Source organism: Cupressus sempervirens, chromosome 3, assembly GCF_028749045.1.
Source record: "Cupressus sempervirens isolate cs-2001-9-10 chromosome 3, ASM2874904v1, whole genome shotgun sequence".
Taxonomy (NCBI): Eukaryota; Viridiplantae; Streptophyta; class Pinopsida; order Cupressales; family Cupressaceae; genus Cupressus; species Cupressus sempervirens.
Window position 1 is genome coordinate 441,981,859 of NC_143120.1, and position 17,754 is coordinate 441,999,612.

The following is a 17,754-nucleotide window of genomic DNA, read 5'->3' on the forward strand; positions in this document are numbered from 1 at the left end:
CACTGATCGGCTAAATATTTTGTTTCATTTATTTTTCTATTAATAAAGGGAATTTTTAAAAATTTAAACAACTCATTCATCGGCTAAATTTTTTTCTTCATTTATTTTTCTATAAATAAAAATATTTTTTTTTAATTGAACAACTCGTCATCGGCTAAATATCCTTATTGTCCCCACTATGCGAAATAGTCAATGCTCATGCAGGAGTCCCCAGGAAACTGCACTGGCAGAATTAATCAGCATTCAACTGATTCGTCAATTTTTATTTTATATGAGATTCTTTTAATACACGATTCGAAACAATGATTCTGGAGATTCCCATTCATTTCGAACCTCTGTTCAAAGTCAAATGGCGAGTTTTTCATTGGAAGATCCAATGAACAAAAATGACCGGTCAATTGTTCAATGTTTACTGCATCTGATATGATTGGGTGGAGTTAGCACACCCACTGGATCTCTCAGATTTCTTATTGAAATCAAAAGCAAACCCTCAAGTACAGCTCAGCCATTGACACTAAATTTTCAAGATTTCACATTGCTGCTGATAAAACGGAAAAAAAATTGAATCTTTGATCATTGAGTAGGAAAAAGTCCTCAAATCCAGTGCTCAGGAGTGAGCACAATTCAATTGGGGAAGTTGATTGCATAAGAAAGAAAGGATGTATGTGGTGGAGGACAAGGGAGGAGCAATAGCGCTCATGCTGGCTGCCCTCTGCTTCTTGGGTACATGGCCTGCTGTTATGACTCTTCTGGAGAGACGAGGTCGTCTTCCCCAGCATACGTATCTTGATTATTCAATCACCAATCTGCTTGCAGCTGTTATCATTGCCTTAACATTTGGCCAAATTGGCAGCAGTACTCACGACAAGCCCAATTTCTTTGCTCAGCTCAGCCAGGTAATATTATTACTGCTCTGTTTCATTATAAATACTGTTTTATGTACGTGCCCTTGAATGTAACCACACAATCGGAGTTTGAGATTGTAAATTGGTTGCTTCTTGAGAATTTGCAAGTGTTTTCATGTTTCACTGGACCGACTTATTGGTTAAGCATGTCCGGTCTAGCTCAAGTTTACCTTTTCCATATCACTGCGCATGAGTAATGAATCTCTAAAATTATATAAAATTTCTCGTACATATGCTTTTTGAACCAACTTTTTGAGTGCAAAACGTGAACCACGAGCTCAGTTGGGTATTGATGACTGAACATACGAAGTTCAAGCTATTGAATTATATCAAATATGGGTTCATATGGGTTTCTGGATCTATGCATTACTGTAACAATCTACATGGGGATGTGATCCTATTAATCTATATCGACTCTACCGGTATAATTAGAATGAATTATAGAGTGAATTAGCTTAAAACCTATATGCGGAATGTGGGGTGTGGGGCGTATAAACAGCAACATAAATCAGAAAAGCTTGCAACATCAAAGAGAATTAAACAAAATGCCAATTTTTAAAGGAGAAACTAAGCTCTACTTTAGGAATAACAGAAGGTGAACTAAATGAAGGGCTATAAGCCCAGGGTCACAAAATAGATCCAATAGGCTTCTTCAAATAGGACCGATTCTCAAGCGCGTGGCTGTATGATCGATTAATAAAGTTTTTTCATAAATTTTGACAGTAGAGACGATCCCAGGTCAAGTTTTAATTAAATACATAGAAGAATATAAAATATAGTTTTTATTAAATGATTAGTTAGTAAATTCAATTACAGAATAATTAAAGAATTGAAATTAAAAATTATTTTACACAATGAAAAGTATACGCTTGAACCAAGATACAGATTCACCAAGCATTGTTGAAAATTATGTATGTTTGAATGGTCCGCAAAGTCAGTTTTGCCGTACAATACGTGAAAAACTAAGCTTCAAAACATCAATTTTTATCTTTAGTGTACTTGGTTAAGCAGAAAACAAAGCTAAATCAATCCAAAATCTTTTTGTAGAACATTGAATTTCCCGTAAATTATTAGCAAATTACCTTCAAAACTTTTATTCTAAACTAAATCTAACTTATGTTCAATTACATTGAAATTGTTGAAGTTTATCACTTCAATTGAAATTGCATGGTATGAAACACGTGAAATTAGCCCATTCTCATCTAATATTGGAAGAACACGAAGTTGACATCGAATTAATATATAATCATCTGACCGAACACATTTAATCTAGGTCTGCGACAGGCAATAATTTTCTCAACGAGAAGAGAAGTAAATAAAAATTTGCAGAGTAATCTAATACAAGGTACTTAAAATTGTTTATACGGAGTCTCGGATGGTCTTAACACTAAAAATAAATTGACGTGTTTTGAGAAAAGCTTCTGTAAATATTAGATAAAGGGTGAAAGCTTGCTAATCAAGGACAGGGATGCCGGTTTTTATTTTCATCAAATCCTTTCTTTCCTTTGGGAGTGTAGATGGTATATACGATCGCAACAGAATGTGTGTGCTAGATTGATTTTTTTCATCTTTAATATCAATTAAAAAAATCTCACCCAGATTAAAAAATAAACTAGTTAGATGCATTAAATGGTTGAGAAATTAACATTAAAGTCTCTTATGATCATGGTCACTCCAATCATTCTAAATGGAAATGCTGACAAGTTTGACTTCCTTCTTGAGGAAAGTGAGCAGAGGCAAGTCATTGCCTAGTTTTCCTAATGCTCTCTTCTTGTCAAGACGTCAAAATCTCTGGATTCTCTTCATCCTTTCGAAATATACAGACAGAGTTGCTTGACAATGTTTTATAGTCATCAAAAGAAACTTTGTAAAATGCATTTAGCATGAAACAATCTCTCTATTCCTGTTCAAATTTCATTACAATTACATTACCTATTTATTACGCCGAAGGCGCACCTATACTTGAGAAACAAAACTCACTTTACCAATCAACGGTCAATATCTTATTAAAAGAAATGCAAGACGATTGCAGAAGTTTGGACCGTTGATATTTATCCATTCGCCTAGTCAGCTGCAGAGAGAGAGAACGCTTTAAAGTTTTAGCATTATCACCATTATCTTACACTCCTTTAAGTCAGCGATGGTGGAGACCCATTATCCTCAACTCCCTATTTTCAGTGATAGTGCAATCTTTCATTTATTATTATTTTAATTGTTGGGGTTTAAAGCGGCATAATATGAGGAAAGTGGAAGGATTATCTTAGAGATCTGTCATCACCTCCCATCTCTTCCACATTCAAGGAATGTTGCATGATATTAGAGAGAATTAGAAGCACAGATAGAGGGTGTCATGAGCAATGTTTTGGAAAATATTCAGCTGGAGAATGGAAGGAAGAAATTAGTGCTTGGGTTGCCAACTAGATGCAAAACATAGAGAAATAAAATTCAATCAGATAAAAACTTGGTGCAGAGAAAACATTAGAGGAGATGAAACACTGTCCTGCAAAGTACCCTCCATTGACTGTCGTTTTCTTCATTGAAAGAGCTTTCACAGTCTTCGGAGACCGCACTTCTGTTGTCTACAACAACATTAGTCTCACACATTTCACAGATGTTGCAGACTGGCCTCTGCTCTCTTTTCTCACAATATTTCTCATGGGGATGTGGTAAGAATGAAAGCTTACCGTTTTGAAATATTTAAAAAAGGTTAGTTTCTTCCAAGATTGTAGAGATTACTTTTATCTTATCATTGATTGCATGCATAATCCATCTCTTTCAGTTTGTCGCTACTATTTCTCATCTATGTCTTCCAGGTACAAGAATGCTATGTTTTCCTTTTTACTCTTTCTTTTCTAATTATTTCAGCAATTACAATTTTTCCCAAATTTTCCAGGCAACATCATATTATGGTTCACATTTACAATAAAAATTAATATCTTAATATCTAGTCTATCCCATACCACCACTGGCTCGACAACAAATTTGGTGACATTTTCCGTGGTGGCATACGTATGACCTTTGTTCCTTTTTACACTCTTCTTCACTAATTTCCGAATTAACTGTACCATATTTTTCATTCCCAATGAGATTTTCCCTGTGCGGCTTCATTCTCATGCCATGATATATTGGCTACCACAACCACATCATCGTCAACAATTCTCTTTGTTGAAGTCAAATTAAACAGGCAATATTAACAACTGTAGCTTACTATATTTTGTGATTAACTTTAATACCAATGTGAGAGATGTGAGAGAGTGCGAGGCAACTTTAAGATTATGATTTATAGCAATGGACCATGACTACTTTCTAAATGAAATATTTATTTTCTAATCAACCTTTAATATCTTTCGGTGTACCCATTGCACCCTAAGGTGCGATTTCTAGTTTTTATATATGTTGAACTTAGATACCTTGATGTCTTTTATGCAAATAACTTCAAGCATTTTAAAATGTGTAATTATTGAGATTGCCGATTCAGTCTGTTTGGGTTATCTTCTTGGATGCATGCAAAAGCACATCTTTATTTCTTTTCTGCTTCCTATTAGTTTCATAAAGTATACTGATAGGTAGACACAATACGAAATTCAAAAAGCCTGCTATGACCACTCTGATATCTTTCAGCATTATGCAGGATAATGGTCCCTCTGTAGGGTTTGCAATGATTGGTGGATTAGTATTGAGCCTTGGAAATTTGGCTACACAATACGCTTGGGCATTTGTTGGTCTTTCTGTGACAGAGGTGGTCTCTTCAAGCATAACTGTAGTAGTTGGTAAAACTGTCACATCTTATGCTCTGTTCTTGAATTTTGTTTCCTGCATTTTACTGTAGCAACTTGATTTAAGAGTCCGCCAAGAAGTCTTATTTATTATATACAAAAAAAGCAGCTGATCATATGCCTGTCTGGGCATGCTCTGTCATCACTTCTCACTTTTGCTTTTACTATATCTTGTAATGTTTCCCTAGGGACTGCTTAATCTCAAACATAGAAGCAACTCTTTTTTTCAGGAATACTCACGCAAATCAATAAGATATTTTGCAAGTTTTTATTTCTCCTTCCATAAGAGAATTTCTTCCGATTTTTTACTTGAGATGCTAGCTGGGTAAGAAGCCTTAGTTGACCTCACTAACTACAATCTGGGTGCCTCCCTCTATTTTTAGTTCTTCATATTCCGCTCTCACATAGGATTCTAATCTTACCAGAAGTGCTATCCATTGCACATGGTGTTCAGCAATCATACCTAGCACCTGAGAACTACCTAGAAGAAACCTGTCCTTAGAATCTCTCACCACAAATCATGCCCCAGGTGCCCCTGGATTCCCTTTTGACGTGCCATCAAAATTAATTTTTACTACTGTAAGAGGTTTAATCCATTTTATTATCTGATTTTTGTTTTGGATCACTTACAATTTGAAATGTATTTATTGTGCTTTGAAATAGGATATATAACTCTGCTATTTTATTTCAAACTTTTACCTCATATTTTTACTTGTTGCCACAGGTACAACAATGAACTATTTTTTAGATGATCGTATCAACAGAGCCGATATTCTCTTCCCTGGAGTAGGGTGCTTCTTGATTGCAGTTTGCTTGGGCTCTGCTGTTCATGCCTCAAACTCAGCTGATAATGAAAAGAAGCTAGCAGCCTCATCTACTGCATCTGTTGAGAGGATTAAGTACGCATTTGTTTTAATTTATGCTTCTACTAATCCTTCACTTGTGAACTTCATATTGCCACTGTTTGTTTTTATCATGCAATGCGGTGAACCTATGTTCCCCCGAGTTCTCGGGATGGGGATGGCGGGGTCAGTGGGACTGGTTTCCAAGACGGCAATTTTTTTGGCGATTTTGGGGACGGGGGGACGGCAAATGGAGACGGCCATATATATAAGGAAATTAAAAATATACACTGAAATTTGTATATATACATGTCATTCATATGACACTAAGCACAAAATTTTTACAAGCCTAAACATTATAGAACAGTAACATACACCATTTGAATGCCATCTAGGATATAATAACCGATTCCAGTACTTGATTGTCAATATGCATATCGATATGTGAACAAAAATATTTAAATATAAATTTAGCAGTGAACAATATCATAAAAATGTGGAAATCTAAATATGCCCGAAGGCTAGAGGTCTGCCATAAAGTTTCATCATCATGTTCAAGTTCAACATAGAAAACATAATATAGAAAAATGAAGCAGACTACTGCTCAAGCTCTTGGAAGCAAAAAAAATCACCTACTCTTCTTGCAAAATGAAAAACCCAGCCAGTTGCAACATGCTCCAACTTCACAGGCAAAACCAAACAAATGACAAAACAACCATAATATGGTCTTTTTAACCTTTTAGGGCATTTGGAGGGGCGGAGCCCATTGGACGACCAAGTAGGGACAGACACATTTTTGTTTTTTGTTTTTATTTTTTTTAAAGCTTCGCAAAAAAGAGGACGGCCAGCTGTCCCTATTACACTTAGGGGACTTTTGGACATCCCCTTTTTTCCTCCTAGAAGTCCCCAAGTATTGGGAACGTCCCTTGCATTTTTTGCCTAATTGGGGACAGTGGGGGGATATCCCATACCCGTCCCCCCATCCTAGGAATGTCGCCATCTCAGAAACCTTGGCTTTTCGGGCGGGGACACGTCCCTGGGGTACGTAGTAGTGAACTTGTTAGGATTCCATTCATTTGAAGGTAAAAAACTAATATAAGTATAAAAAAAATTGTTCCATAAGAGACCTCAACACTTGAGGAAAACACTTCAGAGGCACTTTAGGTATGAGTACGGGTCCGGTTATTTTTTCAAAATAGGAGGCACGGGTACTTTGAGTCCTGTCGGTTCCCAAAACCACAGATTGGAAATCCAAGAGCCTGCCACTTCTCCGATAGGATTTCGCAATCAGTTATGGCCAACGAACAGGAATACTTCTCGACTCCCCTGCGCTTCAAGCTCCGCTACGCCTAGGGAGGTAGACCTTCTCAAACTGGATCACTTGGTTTAGAGCTTTTCTAAAGCGAATTTAAGCTTTGGAGTTCTCCATCTACCAAAGTCCTTGAACTCAATGAAACTGAAACTAAATGCTGAGTACTTGAAATAATTGAATGTTTTCGATAAGGTTTTAATAATGGATCTAATGTTTATAGAAGGAATATATAGATTTTTTGACATCAATAATAGAAAGACTAGTGCCTCTGCTCATCCAGGTAATAGAGTCAACTTCAGTGAATTTTCACGTACAACTTTATAAAGCTCTTATGCACTTATACTGCCACCAATTAAATAATCAAGATGCGACAGACCAAATATTATGCAATCTTAAATTAGTTCAGATTGAGCTTTAACTCCTTTGGTAGGGAGACAAACTAGACACAGATACGGAAACAATTTAATATTTGACAATATCTGTGATGATCGAATTTAAAATGCTAAATGACCATGCCCACTTATCCGACATTTAAATTGTATACAAAATTCCAAAAATTAATTACAAAGGACGATTCATTTGCAGTTTAAATCTCCATGCCATTAGAAAATAAACAAAAGACTTTATTTTATCATTAAAATAAAATAATTGAATTTATATTACAAGTCATATTTAAGCCCTTATTTCTCCATACAAGTAGATATAAAATACTTCTTCAGAATATTAATGTTCGAATGTCCTTTTTGACTTACATTTGTTACATCTTTGCCTGTCCATCTTGGGGAAGCCTTCAAATTCAAATCCTTATCATTTTCAATCTGTGGCTGTATGGGCATGTCTTTCTTAAAGGCAGCATTGATATGAAACAAATAATGAAGTACAACTTTCTAAAGGGTTTGTTTCTGTAACTTCCAAACCTCATGTTTCAATTATCATGTTCAGTAATGGAGATTACATTTTAGGTTCCATCAATTCTGTCAATTTTTTTATGCATAATTTAATATCTTATAGAGAAATAGAAAAGTATAATGATATTGAGTTTTCAAAACAAGAACAGTAATAAAATTTACTGTCAAACATTAACTTTGAAGATTAAGTACACAAATTGAAATGTCATACAATCATTGTATCAAATATTCAAAATGATTAGTGATTACATATTGAAATAAGCTTGATAAACAACAAACTGATATGCAAACAAAAAACAGAAACAAAAACCATAAATGTTAATCAAGGTCCTTAGCTATGATGTTCTCCACGGAGTTCTCGGCAATTGGGTACATGTACTGGTACCAGTACTAGGTATGTGTCCCACAGGTGTGGGTATGAGTACCTATGCAACTATGCTATTAGCATAGTGGTGTATGAACTTATTTGTTGCTGCATATATATACATATTTATTTTATAAAAAATACATATATTTTTGTATGGACAAGACCAAAATGAATTCAAACTCACCTCAAGTTTTTTTGAATGAATTTCAAACCCAAATCTTGAATCCGAATCTAAACTGGAAACTAAATACATATATATGATTATAACATTAATTATGTAGCTTATTTATGAGTTAAGGCAGCCAAGAGCCAACTATCCATAACACAATACACACAATAAAATTTGGGCCACAATGACAACTGAGGAAGTAGCTATGCCACTCTTGCTGCTACCCAAGCTTCCACTCTACAACCTATGCTAATGTCCATGATGTGTTTGATTGAGCTTTTAGATTAATAGGGACGTTCACACAAGAGGATGCCCTCCTAATGTCTGTAACCCTTTTGAATGAGCATCTACATTCATAGGGATGCTCACATATGAGGATGTATTTGCAAGTGATACATGCCACCCTTGCACCTTTTTTCTCACTAGTACCTCCTATCCCTTTTCTTCCTTGTGTTAGGCTTGTGCATCAAAATGCACTGATATTATTACTGTTGCATAACCCTACCCAAGTTAGCACATTGTAATGTAACTTATGAACCAATTACATTTTACCATTATACCATACAAATATTGTAAGCACCTAAATGATGCTGAGTTCAAATCTTCTCCAATACAAAAAAATAAATGAAAAAAAACATACACAATATTGGACCTAACATTTTTCCCACACGTCAAATGTTCCATCCACTGCATGGGTCTTCCAGTAGCAGTGTATAAAGCTCTTTCCAACCTATGCACACAGCATCTTCTCTACACAAATCCTCCTATTCTGATTAGTAATTCTTGGCACTCATCAGTAGCTCTCTCCTGCCAAAACTTGTGGGACTTGCGAATCTAATAGGTGTCTGAGTTGATTCACCATGGACTCATCCAGTAAGTCTGCCCACATACTCATGAGAGTTTTGAGAAAGGACTCAGAGAGTTTTGGCATAGGACTAGCGAGTTTTGGAGGACTCTTGGGTCCACCTGGGTGTGACTAGAAGCTTAAAAACATAAAAACTCATTCTTTTTGTCTCAAACTTGCGCATTTTCAATCATCCAATTTTTTCTTAGAACTCCCACTTCCAGCTCATAAATGTTCCTTTGCATCGCCTCTACCATTGGATTTTTCTCACATCTAACACCCTGTGCAACTTCTCACTACTGCCCCATAAACCCATTAGGGTCTCCTCACCGAAACCACAACTAATTATTGAGTATGAATTATGAAAATTGAAAATTCTAATATTGATGTGTAATGTTTCAATTATGACTAGTTGATAATCAAATTAGACTTATTTATTCTCTAAATACATTAACTTCAGTCTTGTTTTGTAAAACTATGTTTTTTTGCCAAGTTTTAACTGAGTTTTTGGCTGAGTCCAAAATCTGAATCCTATTTTGGACTGCCGAATCTACTTCAGATCTGAACTTTCAAACTTCGATCCTTAGCGCTTAATACTAAAATCATCTACTCTCTACCTCTTGATGATAAATGCTCCAACACTAACATAGGAAGATAAATACTTGAGCACCATTCATAGTCCTTAATGCTCCATTCCCTCCAAACTTTGATGAGTTTTTATGAACTGCTTGGGATTGTTCATATGGTGCCAATCCCATCTTGCTGGTGCACATGGGTAACCAACTGCTATAGAGATGGTATTTCTTCTATAGTGCTCTTTGTTTCCCTTCTTTATGAATCGCTTGAGATTGTTTAAAGGGTGCCAATCCCATCTTGTCGGGTCACATGGGTAACCAACTGCTATATAAATAGTATTTCTTCTATGATGCTCTGTGTTTCCCTCCTTTATGTGCTTATTTCTTCTATGAACCACTTTAGATTTTTTATATGGTGCCAATCCCATCTTGCTGGTGCACACAGGTAACCGACATAAGGAATAGCTTGCAACCTGTAGTACCTTCATTTTGAATCTTCAAGGCCTTGGGGACACTTGCCAGTCTTGAGGTAATGAAACATTTCTTGGATCTAACCTGCAGAAGGTGCTGCTTCAAGAACCTGATCTGTATCATTTAGTATTAGGACCTGATTTTCTTCCTCCTTGCTGTCCTGCACACTTTTAGAGTTGTTCACACAAGCCTTTTCCTCTAACCAACTTTGTGATCTTAATATCAACATCATATTCTATCACTTTTGTTATCCACTGAGCCCTTTTATCACTTTTATCCTTACTCAGTAAAAAATCCTTAACAGTGGGGTGCTGGTGAGCAACCAACAAATGAGTCTTGCTATTCAACAGCATATATCTCAACTTCTTCAAACTTCTAACTATAGTGTGTACATGTTTTTTAACAAATGAATAACCTAGCTCAGTCTTGTAAAATGTGGCCAAAAAAAGCTATGGGCTGCTCTTTACCTTCTTGGTTCTGCTGGACCAGCATGGTTGAAATTGTTTCAGCACTGCCAAATGCATACAAAGTAAAATCCTTACTGTAGTCTGGATTTATGAGTGCCAAGGCTGCTACAATGGCCTATTTTATCTCCTCAAAACTCTTCTTCCCCTCCTTGGTCTAACTGAAGGAATTGTGTTAACGCATGTTTAATCAGGGCATTTTTTTCATAGATCAAGTTTACTCTAGATGCATTGGGAAACAAATCACTTAGATATGACAAGTATAGATACTGCTCAATCAATCATATTCATGTATTAGAAAAAATAATTCAAGCTTGAAGAATCTTAGTCGATCATCATACTTGCAAATGTATCAAAAACAAAATTCTCTAGTCAAACACATTTAAGTTGGAATAATATTGTGGCAGTTGGCTTCTTAGGAAGTCTTGGTGCTTCATCCTTATGACCATCACTTAGATATAACAAATGTCAAGTAGATAATATGTACGCATGAAAACTAAATTCTTGTGAACCAGCACAGATTCTATTGATAGATTTTTTATAAACTGCTACTTATAGAATAAGAATATTTATAAATAAACTAAAAATTATGCAACGAAATACCAAAAAAGTCATATTAAATAACGATGCATTCCCCCCCCAAAACCACCAATTGCATAAAATTGTAAAACTGTATGTTTGAAGAGGGCTAGGTTTGATTGGCTTGGTATATATAGACTAATAGAGACTTCCACAATTGCAATTTAATATCCCAAAGCCGTTCCTGGGCTCCACTGTGGCTTATGAAGGTGAAGTTAGTTATACAAATAATCAAATCCCCACGTTTCTAATCGTGAACCTAAATATATTGCCATGTCTATATGATCATAGCTATTGTCAAACAAGACATGGTCAATGAAATAAAAAAATGTAAAACTCTGTTATTTACAGAATCTTTCAAACAAAATCATACTGACTCTGTCAAACTAGACCAAAAATTATGGAAAGAATTAAAACCTTGCTTAGAAAATTTTGGTCTAGATTGTTTTACAATTCGGGTCAATGCAGATTTCAGCTGAAGATAGTAAATGTTGCTATATACTAAAGCCTTAACTATTTCAATTGTCACAGGAAAAATGTTCAAAATTGTGTGCTAACATACAACCTGGGTAGCAGATGCAAGTTGAATTTAGTCATGTAATGTATATAGTAATACTAAATTGCTACCCAAAGAATCCTTCTTGTGCTAACTACCATGATATGTAGACTATCAATATATGTAAATATTTAAATGATGATTGGGCGGTAACAAATGGAATTGTATTGCAGAATATGTAAGCAAGCATTTCTTGATAGCAACACCCTTGGGGGCTTGAATGCCTTCATTTTTTTTTCAATACTAACACTAACAGTGACCAGATACAAATTTCTGCATTAAGGGTCTCCTTTCTGTTTAATTTCTGCAATATGCATCCCTACCTTTCATTCTCTAGCCTTTTCTTTCTTACTTGTCCATTCAACCTGCAGTGCCACTTCTTCCCACAACAAAGTCCTTAACCACTGCAATTTATCTAATGGAATAATAATGTAATTCTCAATTTTTTAAGGTTATTACAGTCTGAAATAAGCTGGCAGAGATATGTTTACGTGTGCTCTTGTGTGACTATGCTTGCACTGAAACTCACCTTCTTTGGCATTACGTAATCCATGGTTGTAGCAGACCTTTAATACTTACTCTATATATCTACTTATTGCTGCAATTTACATTCACTGTGATTTCTACTTCTCCTCATTTAATATGCACCTCACTATTCCTTTGTTAAAACATCCCTTGAATTCCACAAATGAAATCTTCCATGATGCATCTTTATAAATATTTTTGCATCTCTTCCAGAGATATCGTTGGTTGGATTCCTTGCAAAAAATCATTACATTTTCTTTTTGTTAGCAGAGAAGTTTGTCCATATTAGCCTTCAAATTCGCCTTTAAACTCTCCAAGCTTAAGGGATTGTAGGTGGTTGCATTGGGGGCAGGTCTCATTTGATAAGAACTAAATTTTATCACTGATCAGATTTCTAGTGCATTAGATAAACAAGTGGATTTTTGTGCATGCCTTCCCCTTCATCTTTATTTCTAAGATTTGGTTCAGGAGGATATTCATTCATCCATCATGTTTGTGCTAATAGTCCATGGTCTGTTGCATGATGATGGTTTTGAGGGTTTTAAGGACCAAAGTCCCATAGATGTCATTATAGTGCTTCCCTTTACTTCGTTCCTGAAAAATGCATGGATCTTGCAAGTTTTGGGAGCATATGTATGTTGTAAGGAGTATTTACTTATACTGATTGTCTTGTTTTCAAATTCGTAGCTAGGTCCAAGATTTTGGCCATTTCGAAATAGGTTTCCAGAGACTTGATGCTGAAGATGAGGAAACACCTAGTTCCCAATTTCAGGGTCCTTTAGTTGTGATTTTAAGGGTCTTTCAGCAGATAAATAAGGTTGCATCAGGTGACACTGCATTAATTAAGGCTTCAGAGGGGAGAGATTTAAGTGGTAATTACTCCATGCCGGATGATGTGCAACATCCCACTCAGGAACCCAAGAGAAATATGCCTAACATGTTACAACGTTTACTGAACTGTTTTTTTTAAAAATTTAAACAATATCAAAGTAACAATGCGGAAGTAATATAAACATACACAACAACCACACATATGCAAATACAATACAGATTTCATTGCTCAAGGGTTCCTTCACATTTAAGAAGTTTATATTAATTAGTTTAAATGTCAGGTACAATGTTCACGATCATAAAGAAATAATAGATACATCATCTCAGAAGGAAATGTATAAATACAACTGCTACAATGAAATACATCTAATGAACAACATCCACTGCACATGTCGCAGGGTATGCAAGAATAGATACAAGTATATTGAAATACAAGATACATGATAACATATATAAATCAAATGAATAGAAGCCTCCAAGATAAGATTAAGAATGATAATGGTACAACTGCATCAATGAGCATCCAACATCTGCCAATCCAAGGGGCATCCAAATAGTAAGAAGTCACTACTTCCTGACCGCATGGTCACCTAGTTAGGCTCTCACTCCCACCATTCAGGGAAGATAATGAATGATCTGCATACGGAAAATCAATCCATTAAACAATCTTAGGCAAGGAATCCTAATAGCCAAACCTATCTCAAGAGTATACAAACTACTAAAGAAGAAAAGATAATCAAAATTGAAAAGACACTCAACCAATACCAACACCAAATACCAAAGTCAACATACAGATACCAAGTATAAATCAAGAATCAAAAATCAAGAAATAAAGTCAATGAAAGATATCCACATCAAGTCAAAAGACACATGTCAAAAGAACAATAACCAACAGTACACCAATTGTCATCAATGTAAGTAAATCATCAACAATAAACACACCACTAATAAATACACCACCAGAGGCAAATACAAGATCTATGGGGACGACTCAAGCTACATACTAGGGAGTGTCATCACATGGTCAAGCTAATTGAGTTACCCTGGACTGGTCAATTTGGACCCCGAACCCTCAACGTGACACATGCAGAACCAAAATACCCTCTCATGAAGACAAAGAAATCCAGTCATATCTCTCACTAAGTATCATCCCATTCTCATCCTTAGCATATACAAGCATTCAAGGCAGTGCGAGGCACATCTCTAACTTATCTTTTTAAATGTATTTCAAGGAAAAGGGTTAGACAAGATATTTTAATTACTATGTTATCACTTGTTACATAACTTACAATAGGTTACCCTGGTATTGACCACTTTGGGTTCCCAAGCGGGGTGTTACATGATGTTGATCCAAAATATGAGACATCGACTTCTACAGTAAAAGCCACTTATCTTGCCTCAGCCAAAGATGGATACCATTTTGGTTGGGGTCTTGGAACTAGTGATTGAGATGGCATTGTGGACAAAGCCATTCAGATCTTTATTGATGGTCTTTCTACTGCATTTGATGGGTCAACAACTTTGTGTGGAGGCCATCCCATGAAGTCAGGAGCATTATTATTTTGTATATACTTCACAAAGTTGGTTTGGGAGGATGTTTAAGTTGATGGTTATGGTATAGGAGCATAGTGTTTGACTTGGTGACTCTTTTCATAGTTTTAAGGCCTGGAATTAAAGGGTTCTATAGCAGATTCTGTGGATGGCATTGTGGCATGCCAGGATTTTTTAACTTTTTGAGCATTTCTTATGCAATTGCTACTCCAGAATTTTATCTGTTGCTGCTGCTTAGGTCGTAGGTGGTGTTTCCTATTTCAGATCTCACTGCATATTTATCTGTCCCCAATCCCATGCATTCATGAGTTGACAATTGCATAATATTTAGGATTATTTGTTTTCTGATTATCTGACTCCATTCGTTTGGTTGTATATGATGACCTGCCCTCCTTGACCAAATTAGTCCTATTTAAATTTTATACTTAAGCAAAATTGCTAGAAATGGATATTAAAGAACAAATCTTGTACAATATATTCTTCTCTCCATTACCTTAAGTTATTAGTTGGTCAATACACATAAGTAGAAGTAGTATTGAGGCAAGGAATAAAAACAGAAAAGATTCACGATTTCTATAATTGCATTTGTGCATTGGGAGCACAGGAAGATGTTTATAAGCTGATCCAACTATTCCATTTACTTATTTAGGTATACAGGAACAGAAGTTGTAACCCAAGATGGGAGCCTGGGGAATCAACGTAATGGTATTTTAATTTTACATTCAGGACTTTTGCAAATTTAGATTGTTGCAGACATTTAATCAGAAAAAGCATATATATCCTTCCAAGTATGACCTTATTTTTTGTATCAATCAATGGACAGATAACATGGTTGATGAGGAAAGAGGAAGAAGTGTCCATCAGGACAATTCAGTCAAGTCGAACAGTACCAAAGCCGGAAGTGCAGAGTTCCTGAAAGAAGTTGAGAAGCGAAGATCCATCAAGGTTATTTATTTTCACTGATTTCAATGTTTCATAAATTGCACCATTGTCTTTTCAAACTCTTCATCTTGTGACATTCCGTGAGTAATTATCAATACTTATCAAGTCATATGAAATAAAATCAACAATATGCTGTATACAGCGGGGTTTAACCAATTGATGAAATGATATTCTGAAAAGATAACAATTATAAGCAGTACGCTCTTACTATTCCTGGACTCACATGCACAGGTTATGGGCGCAAATACATATTTTGGGCTTGGGATCGTATTCTTTTCAGGCATTTGCTTCTCACTTTTTTCACCCGCATTCAACTTGGCAACAAATGATCAGTGGCACACGTTGAAACCTGGAGTGCCTCACTTGGTTGTTTATACAGCGTTCTTCTATTTTTCAATCTGTTGCTTTGTAGTTGCAATCATTCTAAACATCATATTCCTTTATCGACCGATACTAGGATTACCCAAATCCTCCTTCACTGCCTATTTATCAGATTGGCATGGTCGTCATTGGGCTCTGCTAGCAGGCTTTTTATGTGGGTTTGGCAATGGTTTTCAGTTCATGGGGGGTCAAGCAGCAGGTTATGCAGCTGCAGATTCTGTCCAGGTGATTTATAAAAAAAACACCATTCAACATATAATGTTAAAACATAATCACGGTCTCAATTAGTTTGCTTCAAATACCCTAAAGATTCATGAGTTTCCTAACGTGTGACAAATTTGTTTCGCTATTTCTTCAGGCATTACCCCTTGTCAGTACATTTTGGGGAATTTTGCTTTTCAAAGAATATCGCCGTTCATCTCGAAAAACATATTTGTTGCTGGGCGGAATGTTATTCATGTTCGTTGTAGCCGTGGGCGTTCTTATGGCTTCCTCCGGAACAAGAAAAACCAGCTGAATCTAAACAATGAATGGGACAATTTCATGTAATTGCGATAACATAATTTCAGACCTAAAAAGTGTTAACAAGAAAAGTACTGTACACAATATCGTCAGGAAATTGCCCTTAATAACGATGTAAAACTACATTTTTCTTTGCTGTTACATAATTGAAATTAATTCTCAGTTTTACAAGAGGGCATTCTTACCGCTTTCGTTGAATTGCTTTGATAATCTTGATTGTCCGAGTTTCTAACATAAAATGTTCCACTGTATGCAGCGATTTGCTCTTTATGATTTATTAATACCGGAATTGCACCGAACACAGCTTCATAATCACTAAAACATCTGACATCATATCTTTCAGAGTCTGCAAAACAGACTGTTGAGCTTATTTTGGTTACCAGCGGCTCATCAAAATCAAAACAAAATTTGAACTTAATTTTAAGTACGATTTCAAATTTCAAATAGAAATTTGTGTAATATATATGTTGTAATAAAATTTAGTTGACAAAATTTAGGTAAATAAAAATAAGTGGAAAAAATATGGTAACCCAGTTGATTTTGCAATAAGCAAATTGTTGCTTATTTTTAGATCTTATTTTTTTCTATGAGCATTTTGAGATTATTATAGTAGGAAAAAATTATAATCTATTCTTATTTCTTAATTTAAAAGTTTCATGAAAATATTTTGGTTGTTTAAATTTAAGCAACAATTATCTATAAGGCGCTGAATGCGGACATGGGGTAATAGCAACCACCACATTAGTGTATGTTCAAGTCTACACAAGATTATGCATATTAGAGTAATGCATATTTATTCACCTTGATGGCAAAGTAGTGAGGGTATCAACTGATAAGTGTTTATCCATTTGTTGTTTTGCTTCATTCATGGTTTCTTCTTATAATATAGTGTCCTACACGATCATTTTGGGTTACCAATGGTTATCCATGTTTTCAACCTTTTTTAAATAACTTACTGACAGAGTTATTGTTGATGCTTGCCAATTAAAATTGTTTGCTTTAATCAAAATAATTTCGTAAGGAATTTCAGTTGTAACTTTGATATTTCTTATGATTAGATGTTTTTGGATTCTTTCTAATTGTCTCTAACTATAGTTTGATATGTTACTTTCCCACACTTCACAATAATCAAGGACAATTGATGTGACTAGTATGCCAAAAAGGGCTTTGCTGGTTTTCTAATCCCACAATTTGGCTTTCTTGAACTTGTTTTCAAGTAGCTACGATGACTTCT

At 35.4% G+C, this 17,754-nt stretch overlaps 1 protein-coding gene across 5 annotated transcripts; it reads left to right on the plus strand.

Moving 5' to 3' along the window:
* The first annotated feature begins 274 nt into the window (after nt 1-274).
* On the plus strand, nt 275-17,095 carry LOC149566963 (ureide permease 1-like). Of its 5 annotated transcripts, none has more exons than XR_016362320.1 (8): nt 275-896; nt 4,537-4,675; nt 5,406-5,580; nt 15,325-15,380; nt 15,499-15,620; nt 15,849-16,223; nt 16,357-16,634; nt 16,777-17,095. XR_016362320.1 is itself a non-coding variant. In XM_089820172.1 (8 exons), exons 1-7 carry the CDS (start codon nt 660-662, stop codon nt 16,513-16,515), a joined length of 1,263 nt encoding a protein of 420 aa, XP_089676298.1. In that variant the 5' UTR covers nt 275-659; the 3' UTR covers nt 16,516-16,543; nt 16,777-17,095. The 5 variants fall into 5 exon arrangements, 4 of the variants coding, with proteins under 4 accessions (XP_089676298.1, XP_089676300.1, XP_089676299.1 ...); XM_089820172.1 differs by having other exon boundaries at nt 16,357-16,543; XM_089820174.1 differs by having other exon boundaries at nt 15,325-15,374; nt 16,357-16,543.
* Nucleotides 17,096-17,754: the final 659 nt, after the last annotated feature.